Genomic DNA, 20,899 nt, shown 5'->3' with positions numbered 1-20,899 from the left:
CCAGCAACGCAGTCCAGCAGCAGCCCAAGCCAGCCCGCATAACCCTTCGTCCAAAAATAACGAGGACACGTTCATCCTCATCCTCTCCAGCACGCATGCTGGACAGCACGACGGCGTGCTCCCTTTCTCCTCGCTGCTGGCGATCTCTCCTCGCTCGACGTCGTGACGCGGCCCTCTTCGACGCCCTATAAAAGCTCCAGCACGAACGACAGCCCCGAATTTCTTCCTCCCTGCTCCATTTTCCCCCATACCGAAAACCTGAACCGCTCCGGCACCGATCATCGCCGCCGATTGGGGAAGCCCCAGGCCCCGCCGTGACCACCGTTGGCACCGCCATGCTCGACACCATCACCGGGTAGGAGGAATCGAGCTGACGCGCCTCCTATCAATCGCACCAGGTCGTCTTCTCCGAGGCCGGCATCGAGCAATTCCGGCGGCTGCGACACCCTCTCACCTCGCCGTCAAGCCCATCGTGCTCGCGGTGAGCTACCGAATCTCCCGAGCATCTTAGCTTCCTCTAATTCGTCCTAGATCATGCCCGAAGCCGTATACCTGTGAGCTCCGCCGCGGTACCTCGTCGACGGCCACACTCCGGTGACCTAATCGGGGCGGCGCCGCCACAGGATGGTTCACCGCGACGTGTTGGGTCGAACAAAACCGATAGTGCGTCTGCGGGGCAGCCAACGCGGCGCCGTCGCAGATCGATCGCCGGCAGAGTGCCTCTCTGGCCACATCATCGCCACCTGGGCAGCTGATGTGGACAACTGGTCCACCAGTCAGTGGCTAGGGGTAGTTTAGGTCTGGGTGCATTTAGTAGATTTCAATTTTATTCCAATTCAATAATTGCAGAAACTTTGAAAATGATTATAAAATCCATTATAACTCAGAAAAATATAATTGATACATTAAAATTCTTAGAAAAGAAAACTCTATCCAATAAAAATATAAAACCAAATTTTTATTTTTAATAAAAAAAAATAATTATTTTATACTTGTTATTTAAGCCTTTAATTTTAATTCTAAATTCAATTAAAATTCAATAATTAGTAAAACTTCATGAAATAATTAAAAAACCAGTAAGTAATTAAGGAAATCATTAAAAATTATTTCCTTTTATATCAACTTATTAAATCCTTATTAGGAGGATTTAAACCCTAATTAATAATTACCTTAAATATTATTTGTTTAAAAATAATAAAATGTCAAATTCAATATTATTCTTGTGCCCAAAATTATTAATAACTTCAACTTTAAATTGAAGTTATTAATCATAGAATTATAGGGTAATTAGAAAAACCCTAGTTCCATATGGTAGGAAAACGAGAATTCATCATTTCATATGAAACCCTAAAACCCTAATTCAATTAGGAACCTTAGCTCCACTATTTCATATGAACCCTAAACTATTCCCAAACATGAACCCTAAGTAACATGTGATCATGTTACTTCATTAGTAACCATAGATTCATATTTAGCAACTAAATGCTTGTTCAAATCCACATAACATATGGGAACCCCATCACTACTAATTAGTATCCCATGTGTTCATCTTAATCAAACCTAGTTCCTATCACAAGGATCTCATCTATAATTAACCTTAACTAGCATCACACCATTGTGATGAACTTAAATAGCAACCATTCTAATATTGACATCATATCCCATACACACTAAACCCTATTAGTGTGAGATAATTATTAACATCCTATTTAGGAAAGCACTATCCCTTACTTAGTGAATCCTATGGCTAATACAAGACAACCTCAACCTTAATTGCAATCCTTTTTATTATTTAAGAAGTATGTTCTTCAAAAGTTATTCTTTTGAAGAAGATAAGGAATCATCACCAACCCTACTTATAAGGACCTATAAACCCTAGCCAGCTATCACTAGTAAGATAAACCAACCTTGACAACAATCATGTATAATGAATTGCTTAGGATGCCTAAGCTTATCTCAATCGTACAAGCCCTAGTTGCTGATGAATCCAACTATGCTGTGATCCATCTTATACTTACTCCAGAAACTACTTGAAACCAGAATAAATTATAACCAACCAGAAACCCAATTGTCATACTTGTTCTTTATTAAAGAACATGTTCTTCAAAAGTTATTCTTTTGAAGAATATAACAAGTAATCATTAACCATGCCATATAGTACTAAAAATGACAACTGTTCTTTACATGTTAACATTAGGCCAATTATCATTCTTTGTGTGCTTAATTGATTACTGTGCTTTATTATCCACCTGTTCATGATACCAAGTAATCACACCTGAATAAGAACCTTGTTTGTGAATCACTCTAAAAGTGCAACACACCCTGAATCAATTATTACCACTCATTAATCCTAAATCATCGGGGTTAGGCCACGCTTAGAGCGATTGCATCTCATTCTTATGCATTATTGCATCCTTGCCAATCTTTTAAACATCGTCCTTACCGGACGATGATGCTATTTCAGAATTTGGAGTTATTACGTATCGAAGACCTTGACTGCATAATCTTGCAGTCAAGAAAGGCAAGTTCATCACTTGCTCATGTCATTTGAGTATTTTTATCAAATTACTTGCAAAGTATTATGGTTATCACTATTGCACAAAAATCAAAACCACTACTTTCATAACTATGAATATGACTATGTGGTGGGCAATGGAACCATGGATTGTGTTGATATGGTGGAGGTTCCATTGCATGGGCTTATATCCATCTAGGATTAAACAACAAATGTCGCCAGTGATTCTTGTGCCGTAATATCCGTGTTAACCATAAGATCCGGAGTGGGACGGAGTAGTCAAAAGTGTTTCCACCTCTCGTTCATCAACGGATGCGCTTTACCGTAGACACTTGTATCTGTCAGGGCAAGCGGTGGGCTGGGGAAGCCTAAAGTCCCCACGGCATAGTCCGTAGACACTTGTCGCTCGAAGTGCAAGCGGTGGGCTGGGGAAGCCTAAAGTCCCCACGGTATTGCGGTCTATGATGGGTTGCAGCTACGGCGAAGGAGTTTGGTTCGATCCCAAACTGTCGTCGTGGTCGGGGTCCATCCTTAAGTGGTATAAGAGGACCGACGAGGACCCAGGGTCGGGGTATGCAACAAAGGGTGGGTGTTCGAGGTAGCGGAGGAACATGATTGGCTAGACCTTATACCGGGCCTCACACCAAAGGAAGTGTGGACGAGCACGCGGCTCGGTTGGCACCAAGGTTAAGATCTCTTATGGGTAAAGCAACACACCTCTGCAGAGTGTAAAGAACCGTGACCTGTCACTCCCTGTTCCGGGATATGGAACTGCGAACGCGGCCGGAAAGGAGCTCCATGAAGTTCTAGTAAACCGGTGAAGGCTGACGGACATAGTTCTTCTGAATAAAAGCAACCTTTTGAAGAAATGGTTATGAAAACTTGCATTGGTATTAGACTTTCTGGTCTAATACCGTAGCTAGTGCATTAAACACCTCTTTCCTATAATGAACTTGTTGAGTACGCTCGTACTCATCCCACTCTTAAATCCCCTGCTTAGATATGGAGGCATCGAAGAAGGATCCACAGTGCAACTCGAAGGCCGAGGAGTCAACAACTACTTCAAGAGACAAGACCCTGTCAGAGGAGTCAGATACCACATACATCAAGGAGAAAACCTAGTTTAGCCATAGAAGGGAACTAGCTTCCTCAACCTAGCTCCTACTTAGCTAGAATCTATTCTTAGCCTCTATAGCTAGTCAAATACTCTACAAATTGAGTTCGTGATAGAATTAGACTACGAGTCGTTCTTCTGGAGTTTATTTGCAGATTTACCTCATTGTAAAGTAGGAGGCTGTGCTGATCTTATGTAATAGAGTCAATGTTGTAATTCTATAGACATGCCTTGGACCCGCATATGTTTCTGTTGTACCACTCTGAGCGATATAATACTAGTGGAACGGTGTTTCATTGGTGTTATATCAGACTTGCATACTACACCATGCAGTGGTATGCCGGGTCACCACAGTGAGCCACGCCGTGGTGGTGTTGGAGCATATGTGCTCGGCGACGCCAGGCTTGGCCGCGGCTTGGCGCTGCCGTGGTCGGCCCGTGCCGCCGTGGCACGCCGTGGTGCTGCTGCTCCAGGTATGTGCACCATCATCCCTTCTTCTACTTGATCTACTTCTTCTCCTCCTCTTCTTCGTCTAGCTTGGTCACTGGCCTGCCGTTCCTCGTAGAGGTGCGGCCAAGCCGTGATGCTGCTGCTGTTCTGCTTGTGCTACTGTGCTGCTGTGCTGCTGTTACGCCGCTTGGGTTGATGTGCTAACCGTTGTGCTAGCCCTACTGCTGTGCTGCTGTTGCTGCCGTGCTTGCCCTAGTCTATGCGCGTGTGCTAATCTTACTGTGGCGTATGCCTCCTTTGTTTCCTGTCTCTGCTCACCCTGGTGGTTATACATGCTATTATTTGTCTAGAGGCTCATCTGAGCATTCCTAGCCATTGCTGTTGCTTGCTTGCTTGTGCTGTGCTATGCTCTGGCTCCCCTAGTTCACTACTGTGAGTGATTCTTGCTGTTTAGCAAGTACCAGTGCTGCTTGGGTGATGATTAAAGGTTGTTGGCTCATGGTAGGCTCGGCCTTGCTTAATTGTTGTCCATATACATCAATTCCTTGATGATATGCTTCTGGCTATAATCATAAAAATGGGTTATGTAATTGTCTGTGATTCAATTGTTGCTTAACTGTGGCTGTTTAATTTATATGATTCCTGTGTGATGCCAGTGATTCCCTAGCATGCCCTGACATGCTCTAGCAAGCTTCTGAGGATCATATGATCATCAGTTGCTTGTAGAAGCTGATGTGTTGTTTCAGTGCTTCATTTCTATTCAACCTGTGATGTGTGTGTATCACACAGGCTGGTCTTAGTGTGTGCTGGTGCTTACTTAAGCAGCAGTTGTTGCTTGCAATGATCTATTGGGATCATCAGAAAGGCCCTGGTGCTTTGGTTATTTGTGTTGTTCACTTATCTGTATTGCCTGGATTTACTGAAATAGATAAGTGATGTGAGCTGCTTTGCAGTTGTGATCATCCTATTAACTGTGACAGAGCTAGATGGATGCCAACACTCAGTTGTGTACCCTAGCCCTCTACTGAATCCAACTGGATAATGATGTGTAGGTTCTTGTGCTGGCTCAGGGTTGAGGTGACCCTGACAGCCTTTGTGCTGCCAAAGGGTAGCTCCCCTTTTACTGTGGCTGTTGTTGTGACTCTCTCATGCTAACTGGGTGATCATTTTGTTGGATTGCCAGTGACTTTTGATGTTGAAACAAAATAGACATATAATTGTCTATAATCTGATGGCATAAATAGTTGTAGGTGTTAAGTGTGTGGGCTAGGCTAGCTGTGACTTCATCTTTTGCTGGATTTCTTCAGTTATGCATTAATTTGCATAACTGCTGTTCCCATAGGATGATTGCCTAATGGTCTTTACCCATATTTGCTTGCACCAAATAGCTTTAAGCCAAATGATGACACAAACAGGGTTCTACCCTCTTTTGCTTCTGTGACTTGTGCATATGCTGGATTAGTATGAGCAAAACCTTGCTTGCTCATGATTTACTGGTATACCTCACTCCAGCTCCTAGAAATGTGTTGGTGTAGAGGTTTTGCTTCTGTGATGATCTTATGCTTGCCCTGCTCCTCCTAGCAAGCTTGTGGTGCTTGATTCAGTTCTGTGGTTGTGAAGATATGTTGAACAATAGTGGCTGTTCAATCTGTTCTTGTGTTCTTGTGTTCTTGGGACTTACCCTTGATACTTGTCGATGAATGAGCTAGGGTTTCTGGTTCTGGCAGTGGAACAGGTTTTATATGAGCCTTCCTTTGCTCACCTGGTCGACAGCTTGGCCTGGACACCCTTGGTGACACACTGACCTGTGTGTGTGCTGTGCTACATGCACACTGCTTGGTGAGCAGTTAGGCTGTGTGTGTACCAGATACTTGGTATCTGGCCTGTGCTTGGCTTTGAGCAGATCAGCTCGGCAGAGCTGTGAGCATATCTCTTCATTTGCCATTTTTCTTCTAACCTGCCAAGTGGCTATGCCACTTGGCATAACTTGTTTTTGTTGTATTTGTGTGCAGGGTTCAAGTTGATGAGCAAATGAATATGAGGATCATCAAGCTCAAGATTAAATTAAGTTTAGTTTGTAGTTTTAGGATAGATCAACATATTGCACTCTTATTTTCTTTTCTTTTTTCTATTTTTCCAATTCTTCTAATGGTGTTGTAATTTTCCTTTATTTCATTTTGTGAATGATGTAAAGACAATGTATATTGTGTGTTAATCAATAAAGCTCAAGGTTTTCTCTAATGAGCTTTTCTTATTATTTGTATTGTTCATAATGTGTATTATATACTTAATGCATTTCCTCACAATTGAATTATGGGTTATTTGTTTAATGTTTGAACTTGAAATTCAAATTCCACTTTATGTTTGAATTCAATCATGCAACTTAAAATTGAATTCAATCATGCAACTTAAGTTATAATGCAATACTCTCCTCTCTTCTCAAAACGCTAATTTAGTTAGGTGAGAACCAAGTTTGTCGCACTCTCGAAACCCTAACCCTGTAAGGTGTCGAGAGAGAAACTTGTTCCCCTTCGATGCAGTTTTGTTTTAAAAGCGCGAAATTTCCCCAGAATTTACGATGCAATGCACATCCCTCTCTAAAATCTACCCCTCGATCGTCTCTAAACATGGGACATTACACCTGGCCAGTGGCCGATCCAAGGTACGAGCAGTTCCCCGTCGAGCTTCTCGCCGTCGTCGCCTGCCATGTTCCAGGAGGGCACCTACGGCCAAACGGCCAGGTTCACGCCGTCGCCGCCCGAACTCGCCGGCGGCAACCTGAACGAGGGTTTCTCGCCGGCCCTGCGACGAGGGCCACTCCCGTTCGGTGCGACGGCGGCGCCGAACGACAAGGTGGTGAACGAGATGATCAACTCCGACTCCATGGCCGCCGCTGCGAGCCCGGGGTTCTTCACGCAAGAGGAGGTGAGGGCGGCGGCAACTGTCGCGGCGCGCAACGAGTGGGTGGAGGACGTGGCCGACGGAAGACAAGCCGTCGAAGAAGAAGAAGAGGAAGAAGCAACTCAAGCCGGGGTCACCGACGCCAACCTGCCGAAGGCAAAGAAGAAGAGGAAGAAGGACTCGCCGCCGGCCGAACCGCGCATCAAATGGACGCTGAGGGAAGAGGAGTGCCTCGCCGAAGCTTGGATGGCCGTGTCCATGAACGACATAACCGGGGCAAATCAGTCGTACGACACGTACTGGCTTCGAGTGAAGCAGGCGTTCGACGAGCGCAAGCTCGTCGATCCCTACTTCAACAAGACGATCATGAACCGGGGAGACAAGGCCATTGGGGGATCATACAGACGGCGTGCAGCAAATGGCACGGCATACAGGAGGAGCTCAAAAAACTGCCGGTGAGCGGCGTAGACTTTGAAGCCAAGGTATGCATGCGCCGTGGCTCCTCCGTCGACCCTGCATGTACTGATCGTCGTGAGCTGACCCGTCTCGCCGTCCTCTTTTTTCCCAGGTGCGCCGTGCTTTCGACATGTACCACGACGACACCGGCTTGACGTTCAAGTTCCTGAACGTCTACTCCCACATCGAGAAGTGCGAGAAGTGGGCGGAAACCCGCACGAGCCTCTCGAAGAGCAAAACCGAACAGTACAACCCCGACGCTCCGGCGCCAGGATCGTCGGATGGCCGCCCGGAACTCGGCCAGAAAAAGCTCAAAGATCTCAAAAAGATGGGCCATCCCGCCGAGAGGATGCAGGCGTCGTTCGACAAGTGCTGGGCCGACGCGAGGGCGCACGCCGCCGGGAGGGACGACAAGTTCGACGGCAGGTGGAGGGAGATGCTCGCTAACCAAGGCGCCCGGATCGCCCTGCTGAAGACGACGGCCGCGGCGAAGAAGAGGAACACAGACTTGGCGTTCCTGATGGGCGGCAACACAGCCCCGATGGACGAGGAGACGAGGATTTGGTACGAGGGCCATCGCACCGACATCCTCTGACCCACTCCGTCCAGTTCTTCTTCGTCTCCGGCTCCTACCTCGTCTTCCTCACCGTCTACGACGTCGACTGTCGCCGCTGCGACGTCGGCCGCCGCTTCGACCACGGCGTGTGAGGAAACTGGGCCGTCGGACACCGCCTTGCTAGGCGGGACTGCCGGCGCCCCTGTTTCAGTGTAATTTCCCTCCGATCGCCGATCTGTGGCTGATCCTTTTCCCAATCAACTGGCCGTATTTGTAGTGGGAGGACGATTTGTTTGAATTTCGACTATGTCCGGCGAACTCCGGGTGGACGACTGGAAATATGATTCTCCCCACGACTTTATTTCGTCCAATCCGGCGGTTGTTTCGTCCGGATTTCGGCGTGGGGAGGCCAAACGAGTGGAGATGCTCTAAGCCTATGACAAGCTTATAAGGGAGAGCTTCCCTCCTCCCTTCAGTATGGGCTTTTGGAATGGAGTGGGCTTTCCTCTTGTAGCTAAGCCATATGCACATAACCGTCTAAAAGTAGGTCGAGTACTAGGTTAAATCTAAGTGGACGCTAACATCTGGTATCAAAGTCAGCATCGTCCTGCCTTCCTTGGGCTTCTCGGGGGTTGGGATGTTAGGACTGTTGTTGACTATTGAGGCTGCTCATTTTTACTCCCACCTCGCTTACGGAAAGAGGCTATAAGCAGCTTATAAGGGAGAGTTTTCCTCCTCCATTCACTCCGGGTTTTTGGGATGGAGTGAGCTTTCCTCTTGCAACTGGGTCATATGCACATAAACGTTCGAACATACAAGATCAAAAAATAGTTATAAGATGATGTTGTACTTGCGAACAACTATGACAGAGGTACATCCATTCCTATTACTTCCTACACAACGTGTTGCATATAATATATGGTCAAACTCTATAAAGTTTGGCTTTAAATAAAGTTATATGCAACATAATTTCGGGTTGAGGGATTTATTTCCGGTCTGTTCTAGGTTGGTGTCTAGTGCGTGCCTACCTATTGCCCATGTTGGTTAAGTGGCATTGTGACATAATTTTGTACTAAGGAAGGTTGACGCAGCGGGACATCGTTCGTTGGAGTTAAAAACTTGCATCGGGAGGATTGCTGTGAAAAATAAATACAACGGAGAATTACTGGTTAATGGGGCTGCTCCTGAGAAATTACCGTCGTAGAATTACACATTTTTGAAAATTTACCCGTGAATAATTACTGCAGAGAAACCCATAATCAAGATGCGGGTGAAAGCTAATGCTCCAGGGTGAGTCTTCTGCTCATCTGGTACAGTAGTGCGCACTAGAGCTAGATGAATTTCCGTGATGTATTTTTGTCGCATTTTGCACTAGCCAATTATCCTACTCCGTATTCTTCATCTCAATTTTTTATCCTATTCTTCCCCTTTTGTTCAGAAAGATTGTACAGATAGGATGGAACCATCAGAGGGATCAGACGGCTGCCAAGCCGGAAACCCCGCTGTAAAAATCCCCACCGAAACGCAACCCCCTTCTTCCTCCACTCGCCACTCTCCCCTGCTCACCCCGCGCACTTCAAGCCATGGCGTCTCTCCTCTTCCTGCCGCACGCGACCCGCACGCCCACCCCGCGCGCGCCAACTCCCAGGCCCAGGACCGCCGGGACCGTCACCTGCGGCCCGCGCGACAACCGGGGCCCGCTCCAGCGCGGGCGCTGCCTCTCCACGGAGGCCATCCACGCGGTGCAGTCCCTCAAGCGCCTCACGGCCGCCGACCGCTCCCCGTCCGCCGCCCGCGGCGCGGCCTCCGCGTCCCTGGGCCGGCTCCTCCGGGCCGACCTCCTCGCGGCCATGGCCGAGCTCCAGCGCCAGGGCCACTGGGCCCTGGCCCTCGCCGCGCTGCACGTGGCCCGCGCCGAGCCCTGGTACCGGCCCGACCCGGCGCTCTACGCCACCTTCGTCTCCTCCGCGCCGCCCGCCGACCCCGCCGCCGCCGCCGCCGTCGACGCGCTCGTGGACGCGTTCCTCGAGGAGAAGGCGAGGGGCGCGGCGGCGCCGGCGGAGGGCCCGTGGGAGGGCGAGGACGTGTACAAGCTCACCAGGCTGGTGCGCGCGCTGGTGGCCAAGGGGCGGGCGCGCGCGGCGTGGCGGGTGTACGAGGCGGCGGTCAGGACGGGCGGCCTCGAGGTGGACGAGTGCATGTACCGGGTCATGGCCAAGGGGATGAGGCGGCTGGGGCTCGAGGCCGAGGCGGCGGAGGTGGAGGCCGACTTCGCCGAGTGGGAGGCCAGGGTCTTGCCGCCGGCGAGGCACGTGCTCGACGAAATGCGCGCGCGGGAGGCGAGCAGCAACGACAAGGCCACGGCCGCTGCGTCCAACTTGTGATTTGGCTCTGTTTTTAGTTCAGTAAATCAATCACGAGAGCACAAATGACTACCACTAGTACTGCGGAGTTTACTATTTTTTGCACTGGAGAGTAAAAATCTGATGCTGCTGTAGCTATAGACCCATATAGAACTATAGGAGTGTGGCGACACATCCGCCACAGTTCATGCTCAAGAAATCAGTGAACTGTTCTTACACTCGCAGCATCACTTTACTGTTGTTACAGCAAGTGTTTATCCATCTAATCGAAGCATGATCTGGAACTGTAAAGACTTGCTTGCAAGGTTCTCTGTAGTACAGGGAATGATAAGTAGACACACAACTTTCAGCATTTTCTATAGTGCAATACAGCTCAACACTCAAAACTGTTCTCTTGTACAATTCACAACATTTGTACTACCATAAGCTACACAGCTCACTTCAAGCCTGTCACATTGTTCGGTTGTTCCAGCTACACCAACCATTGCCGCCAACCACGGCGATGGCTAAGTTACACGGCAAACTACGCCTACTTCATACAGACAGCACTGTATTCCATGATTGCAAAAGGTTGCATTTTACAGTTTTGGATCCACCAACAGCCGCAGCAGAGTCCACGAACAGATGTCGGAACGGCAGCTCACTCGAGGCCATAATCCTCGCCAAAGTACTTGTCGACCAGCCCATTGGCCATGTTCCTCATCGCCTCGTTCTCGTGGAACTGGAACCTCTCCATGGCATCGATGCCATCCTGCCTCTCCACGAGCGCTGGACCCTGTCCATTGGGGTATCCTCTCATGACCTGCAAAGACGGTAACGTGGATCTCAACGTAAATATGGAAATTCGATACACTCAGGGTAACGTAAACACAGATAAAGGCACAGATCACATTTCAAGGACTTATGAACCAGGTTAGAAAATGAGATGGAAGTAGTTAAAAGTCAGCAAGTTTCCCTCACCAGTTCCAGGAACTGAAGTCCAAGTCTTGCGCTCTCTATATCAGCAGACCTGACCAAATTTACGAATCCTGGAAGGGCTCCACCATTTATGATTGATGCTAAATGTTCGGTGATTATGTTTGGGGGGTCAGTACTTCCTGCTGAGACAACACACAGATTTCCCAGGGTGTAAGCTGCTTCCTTACGAATGTCAAACTGTGCACTCGTCAGGAGGTGTATCAGCAAAGGTGTCGCCTCGCTGGTAAAAATCAATTTCTTGTGCTCAAAGCTGCCTGCTGCTATATTTGATAATGCCCATGAAGCCTCCTACATAAGCAGTCGATCGGCTAGAAAGCATAAGAAACCAAATGATAGTATGTGTTGGCCAAATGAAGTAAACTTGAAATGAAAGCAGACCTTTCTGAGAACCCTATTCTCACTCTTCAAACATTTTATAAGACTGGATAGAGCTTGATCTGTGAAAATATTTAGTTAATTGTAGCTCATGATAAATATCACAAATGAAACATGGTGATGCTATAGAATTGAAGACAAGGGAGATAAGCTAACCTGTGATACTGTGTCCAACTATTAGGACTGAATCAACCATGTATCCATCCCCAGCTACAAGATTTCCTAAACCACGGAGAACCTGATTCAAAGTACAAGTGTCAAATTGCTTGTGCTGTGAAACTACGCTTTCTTCAGCAAAAAAATGAAGGGGAGGGTCCGATAGTAAGAATCAAACCATATGCACTCCTGCATGTATAATACAATGTGCAATATTCCACAATAACTGAGGGGAAAATATCCTTAGAACAGCATATGTTAAAATATCAAACAATTATTAACAATTTATTCGCCGACTCATAAAAAAGATTCCTATCTACCAGATATGACCCAGTCAATCATACTTTGGCTGTCAAACTGACAACCATACACTATACGGATTATGGAAATTCGAAGTTTGAACAAGGAGGCATTCCGCTTTGTCTGTCAAACTGACAATCATACTTTGGCTGTCTGACAACCATTCATTCATACTTTGGCTGTCAAACTGACAACCATACACTATATAGATTATGGAAATTTGAAGCTTGCTGGCTAGTAGTTAACAACGATTAACTACGATAAACATTGTTAATAATAAGCACTTGCAGGGAAAGCACCGAAAGTGAAAATAAGAGAAAGGAATGCTATGAGATCAATGGAAAAACATATAATACCGGAATGAGCAACTGCAAGTTCTCAGATGCCAGTAGGCGTGCAATCAGCAACTGAGGCACATGACTTCTTACTATCAAGCTGATAGCTTTTTCTGAAAGTGCTGAAAGATATACCACTACCCAAGCCACCTCAGTTGCTAGCTCTTCATCCCTGAAACATAACTTATCAGTGGCAGTAATGAGCAAAACCATGCATGTCACTGTTCAAACCTTTATTGTATATAAAAATAGAAAAAAAATACACTGATAAGTTGCAATCAGCAACTGAGGCACATGTCACTGTTCAGCCTCAAAAAAAGCATGCATGTCAATGCATTTATACATCTCAGACAAATACCGAGAGGAACATATCACTCTGATAAACTCTAGTTAAATGTTTTCCATGCATTTATACATCTCAGAAATACCTAGAGAATATAACAAGGGCTAAAGCAATTGTACAGGAATAATAGTATCAAGTGTCCAGGAAATAAAACTGGTACATGACACAAGTTACTAACTAATGAAGATGTTGGACTGTAGTATTGCTGCTGCAAGCATATATTATGAGCATACTGGGAAGGCAAAGTACGAAGTACAGATAAGTAACCTGAACAATATTCTTTATAGAACTGTAAGAACTCATGACAAAATACTGGAGCTATTTGCAGTGGGTACGAAGCCCACAACAGAGCAAACATAATTTTCCTTAAATTTTAGGAACCCAATTAAATGGACAGCACGATAATTAATTGAAGTCCAATACAAGACAGAAAGGTGTGCATTAAGAGACGTACGCCTTTTCCAAGTCCCTTATGATCGCATTTAACACACCCTCGATCTTAATAAGCTCATTGACAGCCTTGGGATCAGGCCCCTGGGTTATAAGAGAAACGGAAATTTTGGTGAAATATTGCTTGATCAATAACTATATGCATATAAGTACTATAATAAGCTGATAGTGGTCAAAACCTGTTTGAAGATTTAGCTTCTAAAAACCACATAATGTACACGTCATAAAATGTTGTGAGCAGCTTAATTTTCAATGCAAGTGTGGCTTGAAGTTTAGCTGAGAGAAAATACAGCTTAAACTTTAAGAAACCCCTTAGTATCCCTCTTGGAAGGGTAAAGCATATCACCACTTTAAGCTTACATTTTTTTTTCGAGGAAACACAATAGACTATTGCGTTTCATTTCATTGAAAAGGCGGAGTACAGATTTACAAGCCTCCTAAGAGGTTTACAGGTGACCAAGAGAAAATAAAACATCATCAGTGAACATCCCAGGTTGTTGGCCACACATCCCTTAGGTCTTTGGCACCGGCCCTTGACGCAGTCATTCCGTTGCTTCCATATCATCCAGGGCGTCAGCAACGCAACGGTGTCAAGGCCCCTCGGCATTGGCTTCGGTAGGCTCTTGTGCGCGTCAATCCACCAGTCAGTGAGATTTGCCTCATCACACGGTGGTTGGCACGGCAGCCTAAGCCAGGACAGGACCTCGTGCCAAATATGCCGAGAGTAGGGGCAAGCTATGGTGATGTGGTGCATCTTCTCAGGTAGCTGGTCACATAGCACGCATGGTGCTGCAGTCCTCGGCATGCCAGGCGGTCCAGCAGCGGTCTTGTGCCGCTAGCCAATGAAAAAACATGACGCGCGGCGGCGCCCATGTTCTCCAAATTAAGCTTACATGTAGGCTCTCCTAATTCCTAAGTAGGCTCGTTTTAATCATACGCCTAAGCAATCCTAATTTCTAAAAAGCTCTTGGAAAGAGTATTCTGTTTACTCTGGCATAAGAAAATTGAGGTTCATATAGTGAAAACAAGAAATATATACCTTGATGAGATTTGACAATGCCCAAGCAGCAGTCCTTGCTGTAGAACCCTTGTTTGACAACATTAAGCGGGCAAGAGGCAACAAAGCACCCTGTGCGAGTAATGTGCTTCTCAGATCAGATCCTTCACCAGCGACATTACCGATGGCCCATGCACATTGTTCAGCAACAAGTGTGGAGCTCTTCTCTAACAAAATAAATTGAGTAACATTTTTTAACAAAAGCAAAGTTCAACTTCCCACCGAACTGCAAACAAATGTCTACTGATCAACGTAACCAGAGATTATATCTTCCTAGTGGGAATATACAGAACAACATGTACTCTTAACCAATAGAAGGGAAGAAACTAACCGCCGAGGTGAGCAATAAGCAATGGCAGTGCAGGAAGCAAGGTTTTTGTTTCTTCTGGTTGTCCAGCTGCTATGTTCGTAAGGCACCAAGCTGTCTCTAGCAACTGCAATAAAAGCATCAATGATCGCCCCATAAGACAAATAGTTCAAATGAGCTTAGAAAAACAAATGCAATGCAAATAATGAACACATCCAACTGCATAACAGAAAATAGATAGCATGGAAGTTGTTTCCCATCTAATGTAGAAAGCTGGAGTCGGTATTTTTCGAGTGCAAAATGGTCAACCTGTTCATCTGAAGACCCAAAGGACAGAAATTGCACTAAAAGAGGAACTGCCCCAGCTTTAATTGCTACTTCAATAGGAGGTACTTCAGACTGTGACAACAGGCGTCTCAAAGCACGAAGTGCCTCTATCTTCTTCTTCTGGGCCCATTTCCCCCTAAGAAGCATCAAAAGGTTGCAAAATTCAATTCATCATCTCTTCTCATGATAAATAATTAACTATAAGCCAGAGTGTAAATTTTCCACACATGTTTGAATCAAACCTTATAATTTATAGATATGTATCTTCAGAGGGGAAAATTACTACAACCCAGATAACAAAAAAAAAATCTCCAACAAACTAAGGTCGTATTTGGTAGTGCAGATCATAATGATGGCAGCATACATTTCTGGAATGCAATAAAATGAGATGTGTAAGGGATAATACAAATTATTCTCCCCACGCAACCACGCCCCACAACCAAATATTACATGATGAATTGTGATCTCCAGTAAATGGAATATAGGAAAAGAACCGCAAACCTAATAAGCAGTTATAGGCAGTGGGTTTCTTTAGATTGCATAAGAAGAGAAAAAGCATAGGTTATAGAATTCAACATAATAAACAGAGTGTCCAGAACAAGGACTCATACTAACACATGAGAGAAAAGAGATCCAAGAGAAGGCACTTACTGGCTTGACAAAGATGATTTCAATTCTTGGACAGCTTGAGCAGTTCTTGTTTCAAGACCTTCTTTCTCGTCATCAATAACCATATCACCATCTTCAATTGCAGACTCATTGCTGCCAGAAAGTGGGGTGCGGCACACACGCTTTGCACGCATTAAGGCTTCCCTTCTTTCCTTCCCTATTGCTACAGCCTGTTCACGCCTCCGGCTAGCTGCTGTATTGTGCACTGCAACCAGACTTCCAACCAATCAAAATCTAAAACAAGTAATAACTAACACCCTAGCAGAAAGCTCCCCTACAAGTGTGTCGGTCTTTTATTATCATCACGGGTGATTTATTCATGACAGTAGCGGCTCTACGTGTAAGCTGTGGGGTCAGCTGACCCCACAAATTTCCCCTAAAACCCCTTCTATTTGTAGATATTTACTCATTGGTGCCTCATATCTAAGCAAGCTGACCCCGTTTTTTTTCCGCTGGTTTCGCCACGTGTTCACGGTGGTACATATCAGAGCAGATGGAATTTCATGGTAGATTGGTAAAACCGGACATTAATACTTAAGCACACTTATGAACTTAAAACACTGAAAATTTAACAGCAATTTCTTGTGGCAGCAGAAATGATTTTCACTCTTATAAAATTTATAGAACTCCTATAATTGTCACCGCACGCCATCCAACTTGCCAAAATGTATTTCAAGTAACTTTCCAGGTTTCAGTCACAATTAGTGCATGCCAACTCCTATAATTGTCACTGCACGCCATCCAACTTGCCAAAATGTATTTCAAGTAACTTGCCAGGTTCCAGTCAGAGTTAGTACATGTCAACTCGTTGGCTCTCCAATACTACTAACTTGCCCAATTTCACTTTCACCCAGTTCTAATAATAAATCAAGTGATTCTACACCTCAGCGTACTATTTAAGCCTCTCACGGGCTCGACCTAACACTGCCCGAACCATGTCGGAGAGATGCTTCTTCTCCAATAAGGCAAGAGACGCCTGGAGCTCGACGCTGCTAAAACCTCTCAAGCAAACAGAATTCCTGGCTTGCTCAAGAGACTCCTAGGGCTTTCGCCACCGCCGCGCGGGAACTGTTCGACGGAATTAGAGCGCCACGGCGAGGCGAGCAAAGGGGAGGGGGGTACTGGGGTGGGGACGGGAGAGAACCTGAGGACTTGATGGCGTAGCGGTGGCCCTGGAGCGGAGAAGCTGCAGACGGAGGGGCGGGGTTGTTGCCGTCGGCCATCTTTTACGGCGGCGGAGCTCGACGGCTGCGAGACTCGGTGATGATAGGAACAAAAACGGGACGGGGAGAAGACTAAGCGAGACCGTACGGTGGGCCGGGTTCGAGATCGCTCGGTTATATCGTGCGGGTTGAACAGGCCCGCGGGTCGAGGGCCGGGCCGGGCTTTCCACTCAAACTTTGTTTGTGGCCCAATGAGGTCGAGTTCTGCACGCTTCGGCTGAAGTTTTGCCAAATTTTGAATTCAAATTGCGGTATTGGTTCTTTTTTTCAACTGGTTTTGGTCTAATTGACGAATGCAGTTGACATGGAGGCGTTGGCAATTTGGGATGTAGGTATTCTCTCTTTTTTTTCCACAGCCCTCCTAGGAAAATTGAACTGTTTCAACAAAGATTCTAACAATAAAAAGTTGTAATTCAACTAGCTTTTCAGAAATTCAATCCGGCTCCCGGATGCATATACTCCCACTACCAAAAAAATCATATTTCTAAGTGTCGAAAAATTTCGATAAAAAATTCTACATATACATCTCCATAATATATGTGCGTTCGTCAAGTTTCACGAAAAACCAATGCCTTTTGTGATCTATGTAACAAAGAGAAAATTTATCTTATGAAAAACATTATTTTTAGCACTGGATTTTTTCTTTTTTTACACGCGTCATTTGACAAGTTGATTTTTCATGAAACAACTTTGTGAGCGCGTAGCACATGAAGATGTACGTGCGAATTTTTCTTTTCAATTTTTTAAAATTTCAAAATATGTGTAAGATGTATTTTAAAATAGAGGGAGCATATGATCCCATGTTTCAAAACACCATTCCTAACTTCTGACTTTCTAAGTATGTAGAGAGCGTATCAATCTATGATTGGATTGTTAGTAGGGCAGTGTCACTTCCAAAGTTGTAATTCAACTAGCTTTTAACTTTCTAAGTATTTAAAGAACCTATTTATGATTGCATTGTTAGCAGGGCAGTGGTACTTCCAAACCATTTGAGATAAACTCCATATTTGATACTTTGGTGTCTTATAAAGGCGAAATATTATTTCAGTAGGAGGCGAGATTCCTATCGATAGCGAGGCGTGTGTTGACTTTGTCAATCTCAGTCTCTTGATCTTAGGGTAGGGTGCGCTTACCTTCAATCGCCAAAAAATAACTTTTTAAGTATGTGAAAACAATAACAAATTCGAAGATATATGCATTAAAACTATACTCGACATTGACAACTCAGGAGCTATCGATAGAGAACAAGCACACAGCATATTTCAGCTCACACGGTATCCAGACAACGAGAGCTCACGAGAACAAGTACTCAGTATATTGCAGTTCACACAGCTGCCGACATTGAGTAGAGTTCACAAGAACAAGCACACAACATCTTACAGACTGTAAGTTACAGTTGACACTTCACACCGCGGTCGACAACGAGTAGAGTTCACAACCGACAATGAGTAAAAACAGTTTGAGCTCATGTTCACAGCACAACATTTCACATCACATTATTCTGTATTTACGGACAAGAGTCGAAAAGATCTGAAGCAGCACAACATCAAGGCGCACAAGGGAAGCTAGGGCAGAGTTTTAGCTGGAACAGTTCACATCGCACGCCCCATAGTCTGCTCCGTGGGTGGCATCATGACAAAGACGGACAGCCCGTTGAAGCCGGGGTGGGGAACTCTGCGGCGCAGCTCACGCCCCTCCTGGCAGAGGGCACAAGGGTGACACAAGTAGTGGGTTGCAAGGTCGCAGGCGACCTCTAGGTGCTCACGACTCTCCTCATCCTCGGCAAGGCCGCTGCAGCACCCACATTGCTTAGTGAAAGCCTCAAAGTTACCCTGGAAGATAAAAACATGCAGAAGAGTCACGTCAGCATACTGCTTGCAGCAACATTACCATAGACAAATCTGAAGGATATACAGCAGAAATTCTTAAGTTCACAGAGATTAGTTTCTATTCGTTTACTCATGGTACAATATTCATGTCTTAGCCCAACATCCTACTTCACTATTTTCAAGAGTGACAATTCCGAATAGATATATCATCTCAATACATAGTTGAGAAAATCATTTGAAACCATAAACACGAGCAGGTAGAGAAAGCTTGCCTCAAGATTGTATCTTCGACGAATAGCTGTACGAGTGGGATGAGAGAACCATGGAGCTAGGCAGTTCCACCCAAAGAGGGAGTTCCCAAGCATGTAGAGGCCGGTGTACGGCAGGCAGCTGTTTGCAAAAGTTCCTGGTGCAGCTGCAAGCCTCTCAACATTGCTTCCATACAGCACACACGGGGCTACGGTTCCAAGAAGACCTAATAGTATGAAAACACCATTTAGTTAGTTCCATGTTGAAGTTCCAAATTAGCAGAAAGAGTAGAACCATCATAATAAATTTGCCATACTACAGTGAGCACTCACAACCCAAACATACAGACTTCATAGGACCAAGTTAGGACAGCATTGCCATCTGTCGAGAGGTACCATTAATTGCTTGAGGCAATATAGAAGAATCCAAATGCTAGGGTTAGATAGCAAAAGTTAGCACAGCACAGGGACAGGTGCTTTGATTAGAGCTGAACAATGCAGCTTATCGAAAACCTTTGTGGTACCCGTTTAAGAATATCAAATGTGAGCCAGCGAACAGTAATTTGCAGGTTCCTGAACTATCGCGTAAGGTACATTCTAGTCTAGTAGGGGAAATATAGCTTAACTTTGAAATGGGACAAGGGACATACAAAATTTAGTCCACCTTATCCAACCGGTTCAAGAAACAACTTCCAAACTGCGCTGTATCATGATGACTTTATCCGGTCACTTGAAATAAGTATGCAAATTAAATTTAAAGCCTCCAGGCTGGAGGATTCTTGATCCCTGAACCCAGCACCGATCAGTAAAGCATTTCATCGCAAGTACTAGCCGGCAGCAACTTAATACCAATACTAACATTGCATTCCCCCTACCACCCGATCTCCTACTCATAGTTGGTCCCAAAATTCAGAGAAGAATATAACTGAACAGGTTACATGTCATATAACAATCGCCCACCAGGTACCAGTTCCCAGGAATTGCACTGCTGGATTCACAGAAATTCGTAAAACGATCAGCCAATCCAGCTCGAGAGGGAAGCAGCGCAGCGCAAGCGCCAGTTCCTCCCGGTCCCTAGTTCCCTACCCTGACCATGCCACGGACCGTGACCCAAAACCGTGAGATCTGGGGTGGGCGGGGCAACTTACAGACTTCGACGTCGCTGCTGCAGAACTGGTCGTTGCGGCCGAGGCAGGAGAGGAGGCCGGTGTCCCAGGTCTCCCGCGGCGGGGCGGCGACGGGCTCGCCCATGACGACGGGGACCCCGTCGGCGCAGCCCTTGACGGGGTCCTGCGGCGGGGGGAGCTGCTTCTCGTCCGCTGCGGGCGGGGGCAGGAGGGGGCTGGCCTCCTCGTGGCTGTCGGCGGCGGCGCCCATGGCGGGACGGCGGGGGTGCGGGGAGCTAGCGCGCGCGAGATCGGGGAGGCGGTGGAGGGAGGAGACTTCGAGAGGGCGGTGGTGAGTAGTAAAATAGGGCGCGGAGTAAGCAAAGCGCGTGGAGATGGCGAAGGATTTCTTCGCCGTGAAGCCGATGAGGTGGAGACTCTCGGGGACGACGACGAACAGAGCGGGACACGTGGCCCAACCCGTCTTCTTGCTGCGAAGACGGGGTTACTGAAGTACTACACGAATGCGCGTGATTTTTGTAGCGAACCTCATGTTGGGATTACAGTTCAGAGCAAAAGAGCAGCACAAGGCAAAGATACATCAACACAAGAAACGGACGCTGAGCGAACCGTTTGTGTCCATCCGTGATCGAAAATGCGTCAGTCATTACCTCTAGCGGCGCGGCGCATAGTGACTGGACCGTCCGCGAAGATGCAAACCTAGCCTAAATATGCGACAGGTTTGCGTCTCTGCGGACGCTGAGCGGACGCGCAAAGTGTCCGCTCGATCCTCACACGTGCCCGCCTGGCAGGGACACAACTGCTTCGTCTTGCGGGCGGC

At 46.2% G+C, this 20,899-nt stretch overlaps 3 protein-coding genes across 3 annotated transcripts; 1 reads left to right on the top strand and 2 right to left on the bottom strand.

The window, feature by feature from the left end:
• Positions 1-9,525: 9,525 nt before the first annotated feature.
• On the top strand, positions 9,526-10,433 carry LOC127341320 (protein THYLAKOID ASSEMBLY 8, chloroplastic). The gene has a single exon (XM_051367130.2). It carries the CDS (start codon positions 9,576-9,578, stop codon positions 10,374-10,376), a length of 801 nt encoding a protein of 266 aa, XP_051223090.1. The 5' UTR covers positions 9,526-9,575; the 3' UTR covers positions 10,377-10,433.
• Positions 10,434-10,683: 250 nt separating this feature from the next.
• LOC127341319 (importin subunit alpha-2) lies at positions 10,684-16,971 on the bottom strand. Its single transcript, XM_051367129.2, has 11 exons — positions 16,797-16,971; positions 15,635-15,857; positions 14,966-15,119; positions 14,681-14,783; positions 14,332-14,516; positions 13,297-13,376; positions 12,521-12,671; positions 11,865-11,946; positions 11,712-11,770; positions 11,316-11,621; positions 10,684-11,157 (listed from the first exon to the last, which is right to left on the bottom strand). The coding sequence occupies exons 1-11, from the start codon at positions 16,873-16,875 to the stop codon at positions 10,996-10,998; spliced, it is 1,584 nt and encodes a 527-aa protein (XP_051223089.1). The 5' UTR covers positions 16,876-16,971; the 3' UTR covers positions 10,684-10,995.
• A 1,349-nt stretch (positions 16,972-18,320) lies between these two features.
• On the bottom strand, positions 18,321-20,528 carry LOC127341321 (cell number regulator 8). The gene is made up of 3 exons (XM_051367131.2): positions 20,101-20,528; positions 18,977-19,179; positions 18,321-18,707 (listed from the first exon to the last, which is right to left on the bottom strand). The coding sequence occupies exons 1-3, from the start codon at positions 20,327-20,329 to the stop codon at positions 18,468-18,470; spliced, it is 672 nt and encodes a 223-aa protein (XP_051223091.1). The 5' UTR covers positions 20,330-20,528; the 3' UTR covers positions 18,321-18,467.
• Positions 20,529-20,899: the final 371 nt, after the last annotated feature.

This window comes from Lolium perenne, chromosome 3, assembly GCF_019359855.2.
Source record: "Lolium perenne isolate Kyuss_39 chromosome 3, Kyuss_2.0, whole genome shotgun sequence".
Taxonomy (NCBI): domain Eukaryota; kingdom Viridiplantae; phylum Streptophyta; class Magnoliopsida; order Poales; family Poaceae; genus Lolium; species Lolium perenne.
Note: the sequence above shows the minus strand (reverse complement) of the source record. Positions and strands in the feature narration are given on the sequence as shown.

What these genes read in the sequence shown, in the direction of transcription:
- LOC127341320 (XM_051367130.2), top strand. Translation starts at nt 9,576, where the DNA reads ATGGCGTCTCTCCTCTTCCTGCCGCACGCGACCCGCACGCCCACCCCG.
- LOC127341319 (XM_051367129.2), bottom strand. Translation starts at nt 16,875, where the DNA reads ATGGCCGACGGCAACAACCCCGCCCCTCCGTCTGCAGCTTCTCCGCTC. An exon ending in CTACGCCATCAAGTCCTCAG is followed by an intron (nt 15,858 to 16,796) that starts GTTCTCTCCCGT and finishes GTCTGGTTGCAG; the next exon opens with TGCACAATACAGCAGCTAGC. An exon ending in AAATCATCTTTGTCAAGCCA is followed by an intron (nt 15,120 to 15,634) that starts GTAAGTGCCTTC and finishes GATGCTTCTTAG; the next exon opens with GGGGAAATGGGCCCAGAAGA.
- LOC127341321 (XM_051367131.2), bottom strand. Translation starts at nt 20,329, where the DNA reads ATGGGCGCCGCCGCCGACAGCCACGAGGAGGCCAGCCCCCTCCTGCCC. An exon ending in CAGCAGCGACGTCGAAGTCT is followed by an intron (nt 19,180 to 20,100) that starts GTAAGTTGCCCC and finishes TCATACTATTAG; the next exon opens with GTCTTCTTGGAACCGTAGCC. An exon ending in GTCGAAGATACAATCTTGAG is followed by an intron (nt 18,708 to 18,976) that starts GCAAGCTTTCTC and finishes TTTATCTTCCAG; the next exon opens with GGTAACTTTGAGGCTTTCAC.